Genomic DNA, 15,830 nt, shown 5'->3' on the forward strand with positions numbered 1-15,830 from the left:
AAGTTTGTTGGATTTTGGGTGAAGTGGAGCCACATAGGAAGATCTGCATTTTGATTCAATGCATATATCATTATGAAGCGCTCATGAGACTTTTCTCCTTTTTTTCTTATCAATAACAACCAGTTCAACAGATGCATCACTTCCCAGCTCATCAAGTGGTTCAGCAACTTCCGTGAATTTTACTACATTCAAATGGAGAAGTACGCCCGTCAGGCCATCAACGACGGAGTCGTAAGCACCGATGAGCTGTCCATCACCCGCGACTGCGAGCTCTACAGGGCTCTGAACATGCACTACAACAAAGCGAATGATTTCGAGGTAAGATTTGTTTTCCTTCCACTAAACCAAAAGCAATCCAGCATATAGCGTGTGTGCACCAGAATCCTAATAATATGAGGCTTTCCTTATAATTTTTAGGGCCTAGTGTCAAAGACACCTGTGGCCTGGGATTCATTCTGGAGTATACACTATAATGCTCTCGTTCCACCTGACCCTACATGCCCCAACCCAGAAGCCTTTTCAATGAGTGCCTCACCGGTGTACTATTAGATCAGACAGTTGACACCTGTCTCCTCCTCCCCCTCTCCACCTCCCATTATCCTGCCCCAGTGCTTAAGTTGTAAATAAATAAGTGCCAGGGCTCTCGTCACAAAGTCACTCACACTTTCACCGCCAATTGCCACTGTCACCACTTCTAGTTACACTACCAACACAACTACTATCCATCACACTTCTACAAGTGTACAGTTCTGACTATTCCAGGCTCCGAAAGCTATAAGAATGCTTATTACAACAGGTATTGGTGATTTTTAATATATATTGAAATAATAAGAAACTATTGTGCTTGGCTCTAAATTAGACAGACTGCTCCACCATGTGTCATACTGTCAAAAGTGCCAGTGCTAAGAATTAAGTCCCGGTGCCGAGCTCTGGAAACTGGCTCAAATTAAGCTCTGCCCCAGCCCATCCGAGGCAACGCTCTTTCTGCTCTCCCTCTTCCCACTTGATATACTCTCATGGTCCATCCCATGTGTATCCCCGCTCTGTATTCAGCACTCCATTGCCTTAGAGCGTTACACATACCCTAAACGTACCTACATGCATAAGCGTGATAATGACCCAGTTGATGAGAATGTTTAGCTTGCGATAAAAGCCCCAGTGGCATATACTATGTTGTTCTTCAAGCGTAAATTCCAAGTATCCATATATCTCTGAATTTATAAAACAGACAGGGGAGCTGGAGACCACATAGAGTCTTTGTCTCAAGAGTAGGCAGGTACATGGGTGAACTGGGTGTACGTGACCATCTAGTAGGGGAAGAGGAAGTCTGGGTGAGGGACATTGTTGGGCAGAAAGCACAGTGGTATGATGGAAATAAACTGTGATGGAATAAAAGGAATGAGCACATTATTGTTAAGAGTGGAAGGTGTTGACTCAAGGAGGCGCTGTAGGCCACGTAACTAAATTATGGCAAATGTTGCATGTATATTTTTTGGAGCATTCTTTGTGTGACCATTTCTAAAACATGCAGCTATGTCCCCAGTTAAGCTGTTGTTAAGAGTTGCCGTGGGCAGTATCCCTGATGAGGATACTGCTCTGGGCAATAACATGTATTCATCGAGCTTTGAATTGCCAGTCAGCTAATCCCCGACTGGAGACGCCACACTTGGACCTCACAGAGGAGGTGCTGGACATGCGTGCAGCTGATGCACCCGGCACCTACCTACCCTTCACCCGCAGCATGGAGGGAGTAGAAAACCACTCCTCCAAACTCTATTCATGTTTCTTCTTCTGCTAGCTCTACACAAGCCAAAAGAAAACCCATCCATGCCTTTACCACTTGCGTTAAGCAGATAGAGAGTGAATGCGAGTGTGGGTGCATTATGTCCATGGACTGCAGAAAAGCCCAAGGAACTGGAGCTGACATTGTGTTATTCCCCATTCCAAGAGAATTTACTTGTTATCTCTGTAGTTTGGTGTGGGGATGCTGGCCAGTATTTGTGTTTTTGAACCCTGCTATCCATGCACCCAAATGTGGGGAATTCCTTATAAAGGCCTTAAACTACTCCTTTACAAGAATGATGTAATGTTGTTGTGCCCGGTTGAGGTGACTGACTGATCCTTCTGCTGTTGCTTGTTTCATTCACCATCAACATAGATATGTACATAAGAGCACAGTGGGATCCGGAGAACACCGCCGGGCCCCACTGGAGTTGGCATGAAGGCTCAGTGAGCTGCGTGCCCATTGGTGCTATCTGGTGTATTCAGCAGGTCACTATCTCAATATTTTATCCCTTCAAGGTCAATAAATTGAATACCATTCAAATGAGCGATGGTAACAGGTTTTTATAGAAATAAGAAAAAAAACAAAAACTGTGGTATGAAGCATTGATAAAAACAAGTTATTGTGCCTAGTCTACTCTTTTTTACAGCTATTTAACACCTCGAGAAGGGCATGAGAGATTGAGTGAGATTGTTTATTCATCTAGACAACCAGCTCATAGTCATGTGCTTCGCAATTGAGTGTCTATGAGCATGTACCGCTCTTTGTGAGTTGCAGTTTTCTTTACGTTGTTTATTTCCTACCTGTCGTTTTTACTTACTCTCGCTTTTCATGCATAATTTTTATATTTATCTCTCTGTGGCTGACTGAATTACAGAGAACTTCTCAGCAGACACCATCACTCTGAGCTTCCTTCCTGCTAAGAAATATGTGAAGGATTACCCCCTCCTTTTGGGTTAGCCTTCTGGCTTCTGCCTCATGCACCGTGTGTCTGGCACCCTTTAGATTAGAGAGACATGAGAAATGACCAAGGGAGAGGACTGGCACTATCAACTCATGGCTGGGCACGCCTTGCTTTGAAACTCTTTAATACCAATCTCATACCTCTCAAAAACATCCCTGTTATGTTTATCGAGTGGCATTGTCCGTATTCTTCACACTCTCGTGTGAAATTTCACACCTTGCTATGAAAACATTGCGTTTGATCATTAGATGTGAGCAAAATAGTTTGCAGGCGTGCACAAGAACACTACCTGGCCTCTGGCAGCCCTGCTGGCCAGGACATCTGGTCCCGGAATGCAGCAGGTGTTTTCTTCTTGCACCCTCTGATTACCCCTCCACGACTAGTTAGATTGGCCTGAATGCAAGAGAAATTCTGGTTGTTTGAAAAGCAGGCTGAATTTCTGTGCCATTTAGCCAATCTGAAATGACTTACCTCAGCCCCTCATTCAGCTAAGTTAGATTGTCGGAAACACTCCGTGTCCTTGCCGAGAAAGGATGACTGGATAGCTTTCTGCACTTGGGGAGCGGGGGTTGAGTTTCTTTGGGTGTTCTGTACAGGACAGCACAGCTCCACTCTCCCTCAAAGGTCATATCCTGTCTAGTAAGGAATGCGTGGTGCGATTACAACCCATTCCTTTCCACCTCTCTTTGTTGCAGCAATGGGCTGTTTAACCATCCTTCGGCTATTTCACATCCCTGCTTGTACTGCTGTTGCTGCTTAAATATCTTCACATTAGCAAAGCGGTAGTTTTCAGAAGGGAAAGGGGAAGCTATACGTTTTCCAGTTTTCAGCTTTCTCTACCAAGTTAATTTTTGCTTCTGGTTACAAAAATTGATTTTTTTAAAGAGTAAGTCACAGCCTCTTTGGACAACTTGCAGTTAAATGCATGTCACATTTTAATGGGGCATCTGGTTTTCGTAGGGCTGGTCATAGTGCTCAACGTCGCTTTAATGATTTATTGCTGTAGTGATGAATTTGCATGGACATTTAGTGAGGATGACGGGTGGTTGATGGTGCATTCCCTAGTAAAAGATGCAATTTGTAGGCTGGTTTTACCAGACCCGTGTTGAAGTAGGCTTACACGGAGACATCAGTCTTGTGAAATGGTTCCTTGACATCTGTCTCATAAAACAGCACCGCTAAAGCTATGAAGGGGACTGTGTCAAACTTAGCTGGCATTTGAGAGCTTGATTTTGTACAGTCGAGGTCCTTGTTGCAAAAACTTGAAGGTTAAAGGGTTCTTTTGGTGCTCTTCAATATTCTCATGCAAATCAAAAAGGAAATATTTGACTGAAATATATCGGAGCATTGGTCGGAATGGAGTGCATGTCTCGTAATCTGTCTGTTAGGTACAACACACACTGGTGGCAGTTGCCTGCTATCCAAATGTAGATAACATATAACAGAGCAACTTGGAAAAGAAAAAAATGAAACCAGAAGTCAAAATAGCTTACATTCATTGGAAAGCGAAAGATTAATGACACTGAAATTATTCTAAATGGCAAATGGCTACTTTATGTGACTACCAGAAATTTTTAATAGTGCGTAATTTTAGTGATTTTGTTACACGCCAAAGATCTGGCTTTCTAGGTACATCAGAGGCAGCCTGAGTCTGCAAAACGTATTCTGTGTTGAGTGGGTTCTTGTATGGAGGTTTTAGCTAAGGGCAATTGAAAGATCCATGGTGTGTGACGGTTTGATGTTAATCTCATGTGGGTGTTCTGTTGGTTGGAACTCAACTGGAGGGCCCTGTCGCTTGACAAACACATGGAGGAAGAGAAATGAACCACAGTTAAGAATCTGAAAGTTTTCCTAAAAGCTTCCCTGAAAGTGTGGTCTTCTGGCACTTCCGGAATGTGAGAATGACTAGGGCTCAAACCTCTTAGAGAGGCATAGTCAGGAGCCAGTTTCTGAAGATGCATGGGTTTGTTTCCCCAGACGTTCTTGCCAAGCATCTTGAATTTAGTTATTTGCTCTCCCAGGAACCGGTGGGCAATATTCAAAATGGTTGCTGCATGATCACATTTCTGAAGGTTAAGGAACTTATTTGCTATCTGTTGTGTTGTCTCTGGTATTTTGAAATTGCTTTCTTGTGAAGGCCTGCACAGATTATCATAATGGTCTGACCGGCAGAGGGGGGTAATTCCTAGGCATGCTTTTGGTAGTTTAATCTTTTCACCACCACCGTGATTTGTGGGTTGAATGAGAGCTGGGTGTCTAAGAGGATTAGCAGTTTCGTTAGTGTTTGAGGCAGTGGTGGTCTGAAGCAACTGTAGGTGGTGCTTTCATCCAATCTCCAACCAAATGGATCTCCATTTGCAACCACCAAACAAACTTGTGCTTCAGAGAGGTTGTTGCTTGCTTGACTATCCACCATATGACAGTCACAGATAGATCAAAGTGTCCTCGGCATACATTTGTAACTAAAGCCTGTGTGCTGTGCCCTGAGCCGTGGCATATAGCCAGTGAACAGCTGGGGACAAAGTGGGTGCTTGCTTGTAGGAATCTGCACCACAATGAGCAATTGAGGGTGAGGGTGGATTGTTTTAACTGCAATAGCAGGAACCTTAGTGATCCCTCGCAATAAAGCGAACGCTAACTTTATAAAAGAAAGCGAAAACAAAGACGATAACAAGGTTTCTTTTCTTTTTCTTGCAAATGCCTGACTTCAAAATGTCAGCTATGTCCTACAAAGGTGGGAGATCTGGGCGCAGTAATTTAGTTCCAAAGCCTTCCACCACCAAGATAACTGTATGCTCAAAGCCCAATTCCCTGCTGCTAGCGATGTACCATGTTCTTTCGTTGTGGTTCTGTTTGTGTAAAACAGTAGAAGGAACCGTATTTCTAAATGTTTTTCGAATTTATATTTGAAATGGAAAGATCAAATAAGTACAGCATAAAACAGTTTTCACATCACTTGGACATCCTTGAGTTTTATTTTCATTGTGTTGCAAGAAATCTCGCTTAATGGTACCTTTTAGTCCTTGCGAAAGGTTTGTCGGCTGCTGTATCCAATGACTTTCAGTTTATTACCCACTAAAATGCATAGCTGTGCAGATCACCGAGCACATCGAAGGGTTTTTAAATGTAGCTTTAACCTTACCTGATTTGTGCATCACCTCCAGCCTGGCCTGAAAGCAGAAATGTCATATAGTGTTGAAACCGGATCCAAAGAGATTTAGCAAGCAGAGCATTTGCCATATTTAGCCTCATAGCTCGTTCCTTGTGTGCATTAGGGAAGCCTAGCTGCTCTTGTACTCTGATATACTCTTAGCCCTGTGAAGTTCTTCCTCAGCTCTGCAATATTCCTTCTGTAACCCCATTACCTGGATGGGAAACAAGCACGCTGTCTTCAAATGCATTAGTTATTTACATGGAGTTTTATGGCTCCAGTCTGATATTAAACTTGTCACATTATAATTAGCCTTGTCACCTACTCGCTGAGTGATGCTTAGTTCTCCCTAGAGTAAGGCCGCCTTAAAGGAAAGTCATTTGCTAGGGAGCAAGTGGACTTACAAATACCACGGCTTTGTCATGTGGCATTGTCACGCCGTGCCAAGTAAAGAGATGTCCATTTTATCCGGAGATCGTGTCTGTGTCTTTTGTGGACCAGGCAGTGCTGATGCCACCAGTAGTACTTTCCCTCGAAAGGAGGCCGTACTCACCTAGGGAAGCGAGTACCTAGGTGCGAAACTCAATGATGAAGCTGCCTGCTACTACAACATTGTAGTGACCACTTATCACCAACAGTGGCAAATATTGGATGAGTGTTTCGTGTAGATAATGGTACATGAATACACCAGCAAATCTTTAAGTTCACTCTCTTTTGATTAAAACATGCTGAGATCTGGCATGGTACTGTGATTGGTGAGTGGTAGGCTCATACACAAGTGACATCTTTGTTATAAGAGAGCTTAGAAACAGCTAGGTTTTCAAATACTTATATTAGTGAGTGTAATCAGCAGGATCCAGTCTTTAATCAGCGCAGTAGGGCGCTATCCGCAATATATGAGTGGTTTGTGGCCCGTGTTTATCCCTAGTACAAACTACCACAAAAGTAGCTCCACAGGCTGTTCCGATTCATGCAACCACTACACCTCCAAACCATTACTGTCTGCTTTCCAAGCCGACCTTAGTAATTCCAAGAAGCCAAAATCATTGGACCACTGGAGCGCGAGAAATCCTTCACAGGTGTGCCGTGTTGATGTGGTTGGTGCTACGGAGGGTTCCATCACACAAGCAGTTTTTAACGGGTGCTCCAAAGAACACATTTTCTCCTCAAGTTAAGAACCCAAATATTAAAATAATACTTGACAGAAACAACTTATAGGTCCTGAATTAAGCAGGCACACAAAATCAGGGGCATGGTTTTGAATTGCACTCCTGCAAGGCATGCATGACTGAGTGGCGAAAGCCGTTAGTTTTGAGTTATGCACTGTCCAACATTTGTGCTGCCAGCCAATGTCTAGAGGCTGTTAGCTCTGTTTGGTAAGTTATTTAATAATTTCATTGATTAATTCAGTCATTTTACAAGCTAACACAAGTTAAAAAAATAATTCTAATGAGCAGACCTCACGACTGAAATACAAAGCACCTAGGGAGAGTACAGGGCACACTAAAAACATCTTAAATAAAATATGTATTCTTATAAATGGACATAACGCATATTTCCAAGGGTAAAAGACACAGACAAGGGATTATGGCCTAAGGTTAAAAGGAGGGAGGCAGAGGACAAGAAAGAGTGATTAAATCAAACACCCAGCAGAGAGTTTGAGAACACCAAAAGAATTGAATCATTTATGAGCCATACACCGAGCCAGCTTGACACAGGTTTAATGCTGGTGAAATCAAAACAAAACCAGAACCCAAATGGTTTCTGGGGTGTGCACCCAGACAGAAGGCTGTAAGATCGAAAACAGCTTATGGATTTCATCACAGTAAACGTCACTGTTTCTCTCTATCCCTGAATCACAATAATTGATTTCTAGCGCCCTAGTTTCTGATCTTTTCAACTTTCAAGCTCTTGAAGCACTGGGCGCCTATCGTCAGATGATATCCCCTATCCCCTTTCACGTAAACACACAGGTTGGTAACTCTATACTGCAAGAGACATTTATATCGAGCCTAGACTCCTCATTTTTACATCTTAAGTACAAGGCCGGATTGAGAACCCAAAGCAGCCCTGCAAATTTTGTAGGACCAGCTCCTGAGGGAGTGGTGGGCCTCAAAGTGTGAAGCACTGCTGCTTTTGTTATTAGGGGCTGAAATTGCAGCACCACTGCAAAACCATCCCCGTAACAAAACCGCCCCCCACTGCTGCACAACCGGCCCCACCCTTCCAGCCTCTCAGGGAAACGCCGATGCCCGCAATGGCCAGTCCGGCCCTGGTTCAGTATGTCTTTCTGAAGGTGCTTTTGCTCAATGGCATAGAAACCAGACATCCTATTACTATCATATTGTTGCCATGCCTGCATTTTGCGACATACAGAAGAAGATTTAGACTGAATTTTCTGATTTCCACTCCTGCAGTAAAACACATTTTCAAGAGCGTCACATTGCATACATAGTTATGAAATCATGCAACCACATGCAACCTAAGCTATATCCTGCCAATCTGCATGGTACTATTTTATTTCAGAGTATGCTGGGGCTCTAGGTCTTACTGGCGGATGTTAAAGGCTATACATGTGTTCCATCTGTAGTAAAGCATTGTTCCATATCATTGGCCAACATTTTCTGTAAAGCCGTCTGGCCTATGTCAATCTCAGAACTATTTCAGATTCACATTCAACAGTTGTCGGAACTATTAATCCCTTATGTGTCTCTTAACGTACTCACCTTTCCACCTTGCACAATTGTACACAGCGACTCTAACATCAACAAGTTTTTTCAGACTCTTTATTAGTTCCTATTTTCTTAGTAATTCTAATTGAATACACATATTTGAATGCTTCCATTGACTGGAATGAAAATATTGGTCGAAGTCCATGCATCTTCGGACATAGTAAGAGAACACCAGCACCTCTTGCACTCCTTTTACCCCTGGAGTCCATTTTGCTGCCCTTCCTGTTTCTTGTTTTTTTTTTTTTTGCAGCTAGGTTCATTACTCGGACCGTTAAGAAAGCCCATCTTGCGAGTGGTGCTAGAATTGCAGCACATAATGCTAATCCATTTTCATAAGCTTGTGCTTGGCAGGCACTCTTTTCTTATTAGGTTGTATCTCAGAATATCAAGGACCGAAATATCGGCCTACAAAAATACTGTGGCAAAAAATATGGACAATAGGTTGATAGCTACCGTACAACCTAGTAAATTCCTTATTGTGGATTAGTGAAGGGTTTAAGGAAATATTTACAGTTCAGTATGGGTGCTCCTGGGGTGACGTTTCCGTCCTCTTGTGACGTCTTGATAAATGAGCTGAATTGTGCCTCCAATAGATTTTGGTTGCTTCCCCTGAATGGGCACACCACTTAATGTTCCAAAAGGATTCTTAAGATCAATAATCACGTTAAGCTTAATGGATTTCTGCTTGTATTTTTATTGATTATTTTTCTTGAAAATTCATTTAATTTCAACTTGTCAATAGACTGTTGGATAGCATCACAAATCTTTCTTTATACATATAATACTCCAATGCATTTCGAGCATACGCACACAAACTAGAACAATGGAACCTGATTTCAAGAACTCTTTTGCACAGCCACCAATCTTTGCATACACGAGAAATAAAACTATAGAAGAAATACTAAAACAAAAACAATACAAAGAGATAAAAAAAATACAAAGGCACAATACCATGCATGAACTGCAACAATTGCAATGGTATCATACGTGGAACTGATATCAATTATCCAATGAAAAGGCACAAAATAAAACTCCTTGTTACAGCAACATGTGACACGGAGAACATAATATATTTACTAAAATGCCCTTGTGGCAAAGTATATGTGGGAAAAACAGAGAGAAAACTCAAAATAAGAATCAATGAACACAAGTCTAATATCAGAACAAACATTTTTAAATCAACGGTCGCGACCCATTTCATGGAAGAAAAACATAATATATCGCAACTCAGATTTATGATACTGGAAGTAATTGATAAAATGGAAGGGAGAGACAACAACAAACACCTACTAAGGAGAGAAAATTATTGGATTATGAGAATGCAGTTCTGCAGACCCAATGGTCTTAATGAATGAATTGAATATGCTTGTTACTTATAAGTAACAAGGAGACTGTTCTGCCCCAAGTAACTGCAGTAGTTGCTTTATAAGTGTGAAAACATTTAAGCGCCCAATAATACATACAGATTTCTCAACTCATTATGGTATAATGTTATGCTTCTTAACATTTAATTTAACCTGAATTGTAAACAAATATTCTTTGTGAATTCACCACATCGTGATCAATATTCACACTAAACAATGCCGCCACAAATCTTCACCAGTTAGTCCTTTTTCTTTTTCTTTACCACAACGTTTGTTTATGTACTGGTCACGCTACGTTTTTAAGCCATCATGGTCTAACTTTCATAAACACAGCCGAAAACGACGTCGTTTGGAACAGAACTACCGGAGAGTCTTTCACAATCTCGTCATAAGTAAGTGCACTGAAGCGCTCGATAGCTCAATAGACAAAATATAATTAAAGCGCCGCATGCACATGCGGAAGATAGTAGTCATACGTTGTTTTCCCATGTTTTTTGTGCAGCGGTTTGAAAAACTAAGGACAACACACATGTAAGACGCCACGAGCAAATTTATTTGATCACGTTTTTACACAGTTTTTCGGGCACGCACACGTTAGTAACAGTATATGAATCACGGTTGCGGCACAAACACTGATGCATGAATATAAATGTTGTCTGACAATCATTACAACATAATGCATGAACATAATATGTTAGCACAATACAGGAAATATGATATGAACGAACAAACAGGAGTAAATATTCAGTATGTTATGGTTCTATTGTAGATCTTTGATCCCTGGTGAAGTGCGTATGTTCAAAATGCAATGGATTATTATATGTATAAAGAAAGATTTGTGATGCTATCCGACAGTCTATTGACAAGTTGAAAGGAAATGAATTTCAAGAAAAACAATCAACAAAAATACAAGCAGAAAACCATTAATCTTAACGTGATTATTTAACTTAAGAGTCCTTTTGGAACATTAACTGGTGTGTCCATTACTTATTATTATTATTATTATTATTATTTTATTAAGCGCACAGCTACCCAAAGGTATGAGATTGCAACAGATTACTGGTTGAATAGCCATGTCTTCAGGTCCCTGCGGATCTTCAGATAGTTGGGCTCAGTCCGAAGACCGAGAGGAAGGGAGTTCCACAGGGATGGACCCAAGAAGGAAAAGGAGCGACCTCCCATTCTTGCTCTCTTGATTCTTGGAATTAGAAGCTTGAATTGGGTGGATGATCTAAGGGTACTTGTAAAGCGCACTGTTGCCAGCCGGCGTCCTGGCTCTGTATACCGCTGGGGAACCCGTCCTGGCTTTCCCTGTGGGGTGGTCCCTACTGGGAGTCCCCAAGGTGGAGCCAGGCATTCCCGGCGTTGATGGGGCCATTGTGGAGATTAGGCAAGCTAATGCCCAGAGTTGCCAAGTGGGCCCCCTGGTTAGAATAGGCACCGAGGTGAGAATTATCGAGTCCGCTGACCTTGGTCCACGTCCCTGCCGCGTCGGGAATTGAACCCTGGTCCCGGGCCTACTTCTGCTTCCGGGTCTGCTGCCTCTGACCAGTGAGCCACACCACTCCACTCAGAAGGGTTCTATCATAACCTTCCTGTGTTTTTATTCTTGTGATTTAGGAAGAAGAATAAATAGTGTCTTTGCCTGCGCCCACACAATTTGATCTTTATTTCATTTAGCGCTACACATGGGTGTGAGAGTATATTTTTGCGCTGAGTTATAACTAAGGGAGGATATACTCTGATCCCATTAAAAATTATTCCACTCTCCCCTCTATTTGGGGAATGAATGCTTGCGTGCAATACACAATTTGAACTTTATGCAATTTTCTACCGGAAGCACTTGTAATAATAGCATCACTGAAATACACTACAAAACAATACCACATATGTTTACTGAAGTTAGACTTGGGAATAAGGGAATACATCTTGTCTTACCACTGCCCATTCTCTTTCAGTAGAGGAAAGCTTTCTGTCATTACTATTCTGTTCTTTTATTGAATGTCCATTCCAAACACTCCTGATGTTTCTTCTGTTCTCTGCTGTTGAGCTATACCCCAAGTGACCGCTGTCTTTTATTTCTGTCTGCTCACAAATGTTCTTTCTGATGCTCATTTCTCGCTACATACTCTCATCTCACACCCAGATATATTTTCTTTCTTATAATAACAGGTACGTCTCTGTGAACACCCCTCAAATGTGAGACGCTGGCTCTGTATATGGGTACATTCAGGGCATGTGGGTGTGTGCGTTTGGCTGTAGTAGCAGTAAGGTAGCAAGAATACCACGGGACCACTTTTATCTGCTGACCCCAGAACTCTCTTCCTAACTCAACCTCAGAGTCCTTCTTTCCTTCTCATAACTCCTTCTCCAGCTTTGTATTCTCTGTGATTGCTTAGAAGCACTTTTACTGCTTTATAATTGATGAGCAAGAAAACAACATGATATAACCTCATGGTCCTTTCTCTTTGAACCCTTCTTTTATTTCCTCTGGTCTGGTTCTCTCTCGTATCACCTCCCTCCTCTTCCTCTTATTGTTTTGAGGTGGCCATAGGTTGTGTTACACTCTTATACATGCAAACAACATAGGAGAACAAGAGGTATATCACTGTCTTGGAGCTCTGAGGACCGCTAATTAACTTCCAGGTACAAAGAGCCCACACTGATAGACTCCCTCACTTAAAAGCACATTGATAATGACAGCTAAGTTATCTGTTCCTTTTATACATCAAACCAGCTATTTGGCCATATGCTATAAAGCGACAAGCTCTTTGTAGACTGCACATCAGAACTCCATGTGGAAATTAGGCCAGATAATACATCTGCTGAGTTTGAAGATTCATCATTTATAGCACCATTATACCCATTGGGCTTTGTATGCATCTTTGTGAGCTCTCTCTTGTACCCTGTAGGTGTTCACTAGTCCAATGGAGCCGGGACAATGTTTTGCCAATACGCATCCCACATGCAAGTCATTACATTTCGGAGTCCCGCGTGTCCTTTTTGTCAATGGGTTACATTTAGGCACAGCACGGCCAACCTGACCCTCCCCCCCTTTACTCAACATCTTTATTAGTTGCAGCGTAAGGCAATCTTTTGCAACATCCTTAAAGAAAGGAACATGTAATGCTGCTTCTCTCTGCTTATTGTTCTTTGTTGAGGTCGAACAAAGCGTTTTCTACAGTGGCCATAGCACATAATTACACAGCTTTCAATAGCGGTGTCTTGGCTCATATCAAAGTTCAGAGGAGCCTTTGGGAAAAAAAAGATGTTTTGTGGCAGCCCAGGGAGGGTCTCATCTTTCCTTCAGAAATAGTTCAAGGCTCTTCTGTCAAGCCTCCCCTACTTAGAGCTTTTCTCCTCCTGCTTCATAAAGTTTAAAGAGGATTCAGTGCCGCGCTGTGATCTCCTGCCTTTGAAAGATTGTTGCGCCACACAGAGAAGTCCTTTGACTTGAAGGGTTCACAGATTCGTGTCTTTGGGTATCGTGTGTCTGACCTTATCAGTTACTCCATTTAATGTCGGCAGAAAAAGTCTCAACTCTTTGTGTGGTTCTGTTTTGCCTCTGTGAAATGATTTGGTGAAAAGACAGCCTTTTTAACGCGCCACTGAGAAGCCATCATGGCTGTAAGTACCCTACCCTGTGGCTCTTCTTGAGAAAAAAATGTCCTTGTGTTTTGTGTATGGATGATTTCACAGTGAGGGGAGAATTATGCAAGGGCAGGCACTTATAAAAAAAAAATCTTTGACTTTTTTTTCTTGCTTCTAAATGATCTATTGGCTGTTTGGGGGTTGCTGCTCAGTTGCCCAACAGGCACGGCCATTTAACAAACACAGATAGCGGCTGGAGCACCGGGCCAGCGGTTGGCTTTCCCTTGCTACGACCTACCCTAAAGGCCTTCATAATTAATTGTCCTTCACAGACGAGGAAAAGTTCAAAGGCAGTGCGCGCGCGCGGCGACGTCTATTGTCTGACATTCAGCTCTCCTCCTTCCACAAAGGGTTATGAAGAGGCGCGGAAAAGCATGTCCCCTTCCAGCAGCTGCTGGTGGCTGTGGCTGTTTGTGGAGGGCGTCATTGTTTTCGGCCATTTATAGATGAAATGGCTGAAAAAGGTTCCGGCAGCCTTTGTTTGTTGGTCTTATTTTGATTACATGCTGCCCGATTAGATAATTCAGACTTGTTTGGGGACTTTATTTCATCTTCCTTCATCAAGTTGCCAATATTTGCGTTGCATGTGGTAGGCCTCTGTCAGTCATGGCGCATTGAGAAAAAAACGATGGAATGGAATTTTGCCCTGCGCAGTGGTTATGCTTAATTTAAGCATTCCACCCATCACACCATTTGTTCTTCTCAACATTTTGCCAGTGCCATATTATTAGCAGATCACCTAGCACTTGAAAACCTATGGCATTGCCTTCATTGTCGCTTGCTGTCTTCGAATTAATACCTGTAGTAATAAAAGTGGAGGAAAGAAGAAGCTCTGATCCATTCAGCTTCCTGAGGTTACAGCAATAATCAAAAGAGAACAGTTGTAGACCCAGTTACTAGTCTACCACACTATTGGGTCTACCGCACTATTGGGTCTATTGATCCAATAGTGCGGTAGACTAGTAACTGAGTCTACAACTGCACCAAATCTGTTTTTACTTTCTCACTTCACTACTTTTGGAATAAAATTTCGGAGCTACAGAGTGAAGTAGAACATTTTAACCCACTGCACTAGAGCACTTGCACTTTTTCACTGTTTCTAATCTCTGGACACTACTGAAAATCAGTTGGTTTCCCTCCTGGTGGAGGACAGCATACTACCAATCTACACACCCTGTGATGACGCTGGAACATTACACCTAGGCGGAGAATCAAGATACACCGCCAACGGCCTGTGTACGTTTTATGAGGGTTTTTTATATGATTTCAATAAAGACCCTGATTTGACAGGACAAGTGATCCATTCTCTTTTGATTATTGTTCGAATTAATACCTACAAGCCCCACAAATGGTTTAGGGGCGAGAAGTAAAATTTAAAAGGGCAAAATAGGTGGAATGGAGAAATTGTAAGTACTAACATGTTCTTGTGACATCAGCATCTCATGCAGACTTCTTCAGTGTATTTTCCACTGCATCTAGGGTTATTTCTATTATAGATGTAGCTGTAAGGTGTGATGGGTAAAGAGGAATCCATGAGTGTTCTTGTTGTCTCAATGGAGAAATAGTAGAAAGGGAGCAGATAGTCTCATGGGAAACAGTAAAAAGGGATGGTTTGTGACTATAACAAGAGTGCTCTTTCTCCCCACGGGCACTAGAGTGATGTTGAGTGGTTCTTGCATAGCATGCATCAGTTTTTGGGATGCGCTTGTGGTGCTATACATTGGTTCATCTATATCTTCCTGCATGGAGAGGGTTTCCAATAGGCCGGTGCCTTTTTTTTTTTGCATCATTGGGTGTTAAGTGTCGAGCCGGAGGGCATGAACCTATGATTGTCAAGGTAAATTTTGTTGTTGGCTTATCTACAGCACTGTCTACCACTAGTTTGACAGTGTGGCACTTTCTGAATCTAGGCGCCCTTTTGTATGCTTCTGAGAGGGCCATCCTTCAGTTGTGTATGTTGATTGTAATTAATGGGTCGTTTAATGTTAGCAGAGTTTGTTGAATGTTGAGCATGAAAGTGGTTTGTGTAGGTTGTTGTGAAAGTAAAGTGAGTTTGAGCTAGGTGTATCTGTGTACTGTCTTATTTGTATGTATGGTGTGGGCTGTGTGCAGAATGCTTACTACGTAAGCCTCATGCACCAAGTAGATAAACATGATCCCCAGTGGTGTGGTGTGGGTGTGGTAT

The 15,830-nt window shown here is 42.2% G+C and overlaps 1 protein-coding gene across 20 annotated transcripts in view; it reads left to right on the plus strand.

Annotated features, from left to right (window-relative positions):
• The window catches only part of PROX1 (prospero homeobox 1), a 119,792-nt gene that overhangs the window by 61,045 nt on the left and 42,917 nt on the right, over positions 1-15,830 (plus strand). For all 20 annotated transcript variants that reach the window (XM_086927877.1, XM_086927895.1, XM_086927878.1 and 17 more), the window contains one exon: positions 124-318. In XM_086927877.1, coding sequence (XP_086784003.1) covers positions 124-318 — 195 coding nt within the window. The remainder of the gene's footprint in view (positions 1-123; positions 319-15,830) is intronic.

The sequence above is a fragment of the Lissotriton vulgaris genome, chromosome 6, assembly GCF_964263255.1.
Source record: "Lissotriton vulgaris chromosome 6, aLisVul1.2, whole genome shotgun sequence".
NCBI classification, from domain to species: Eukaryota; Metazoa; Chordata; class Amphibia; order Caudata; family Salamandridae; genus Lissotriton; species Lissotriton vulgaris.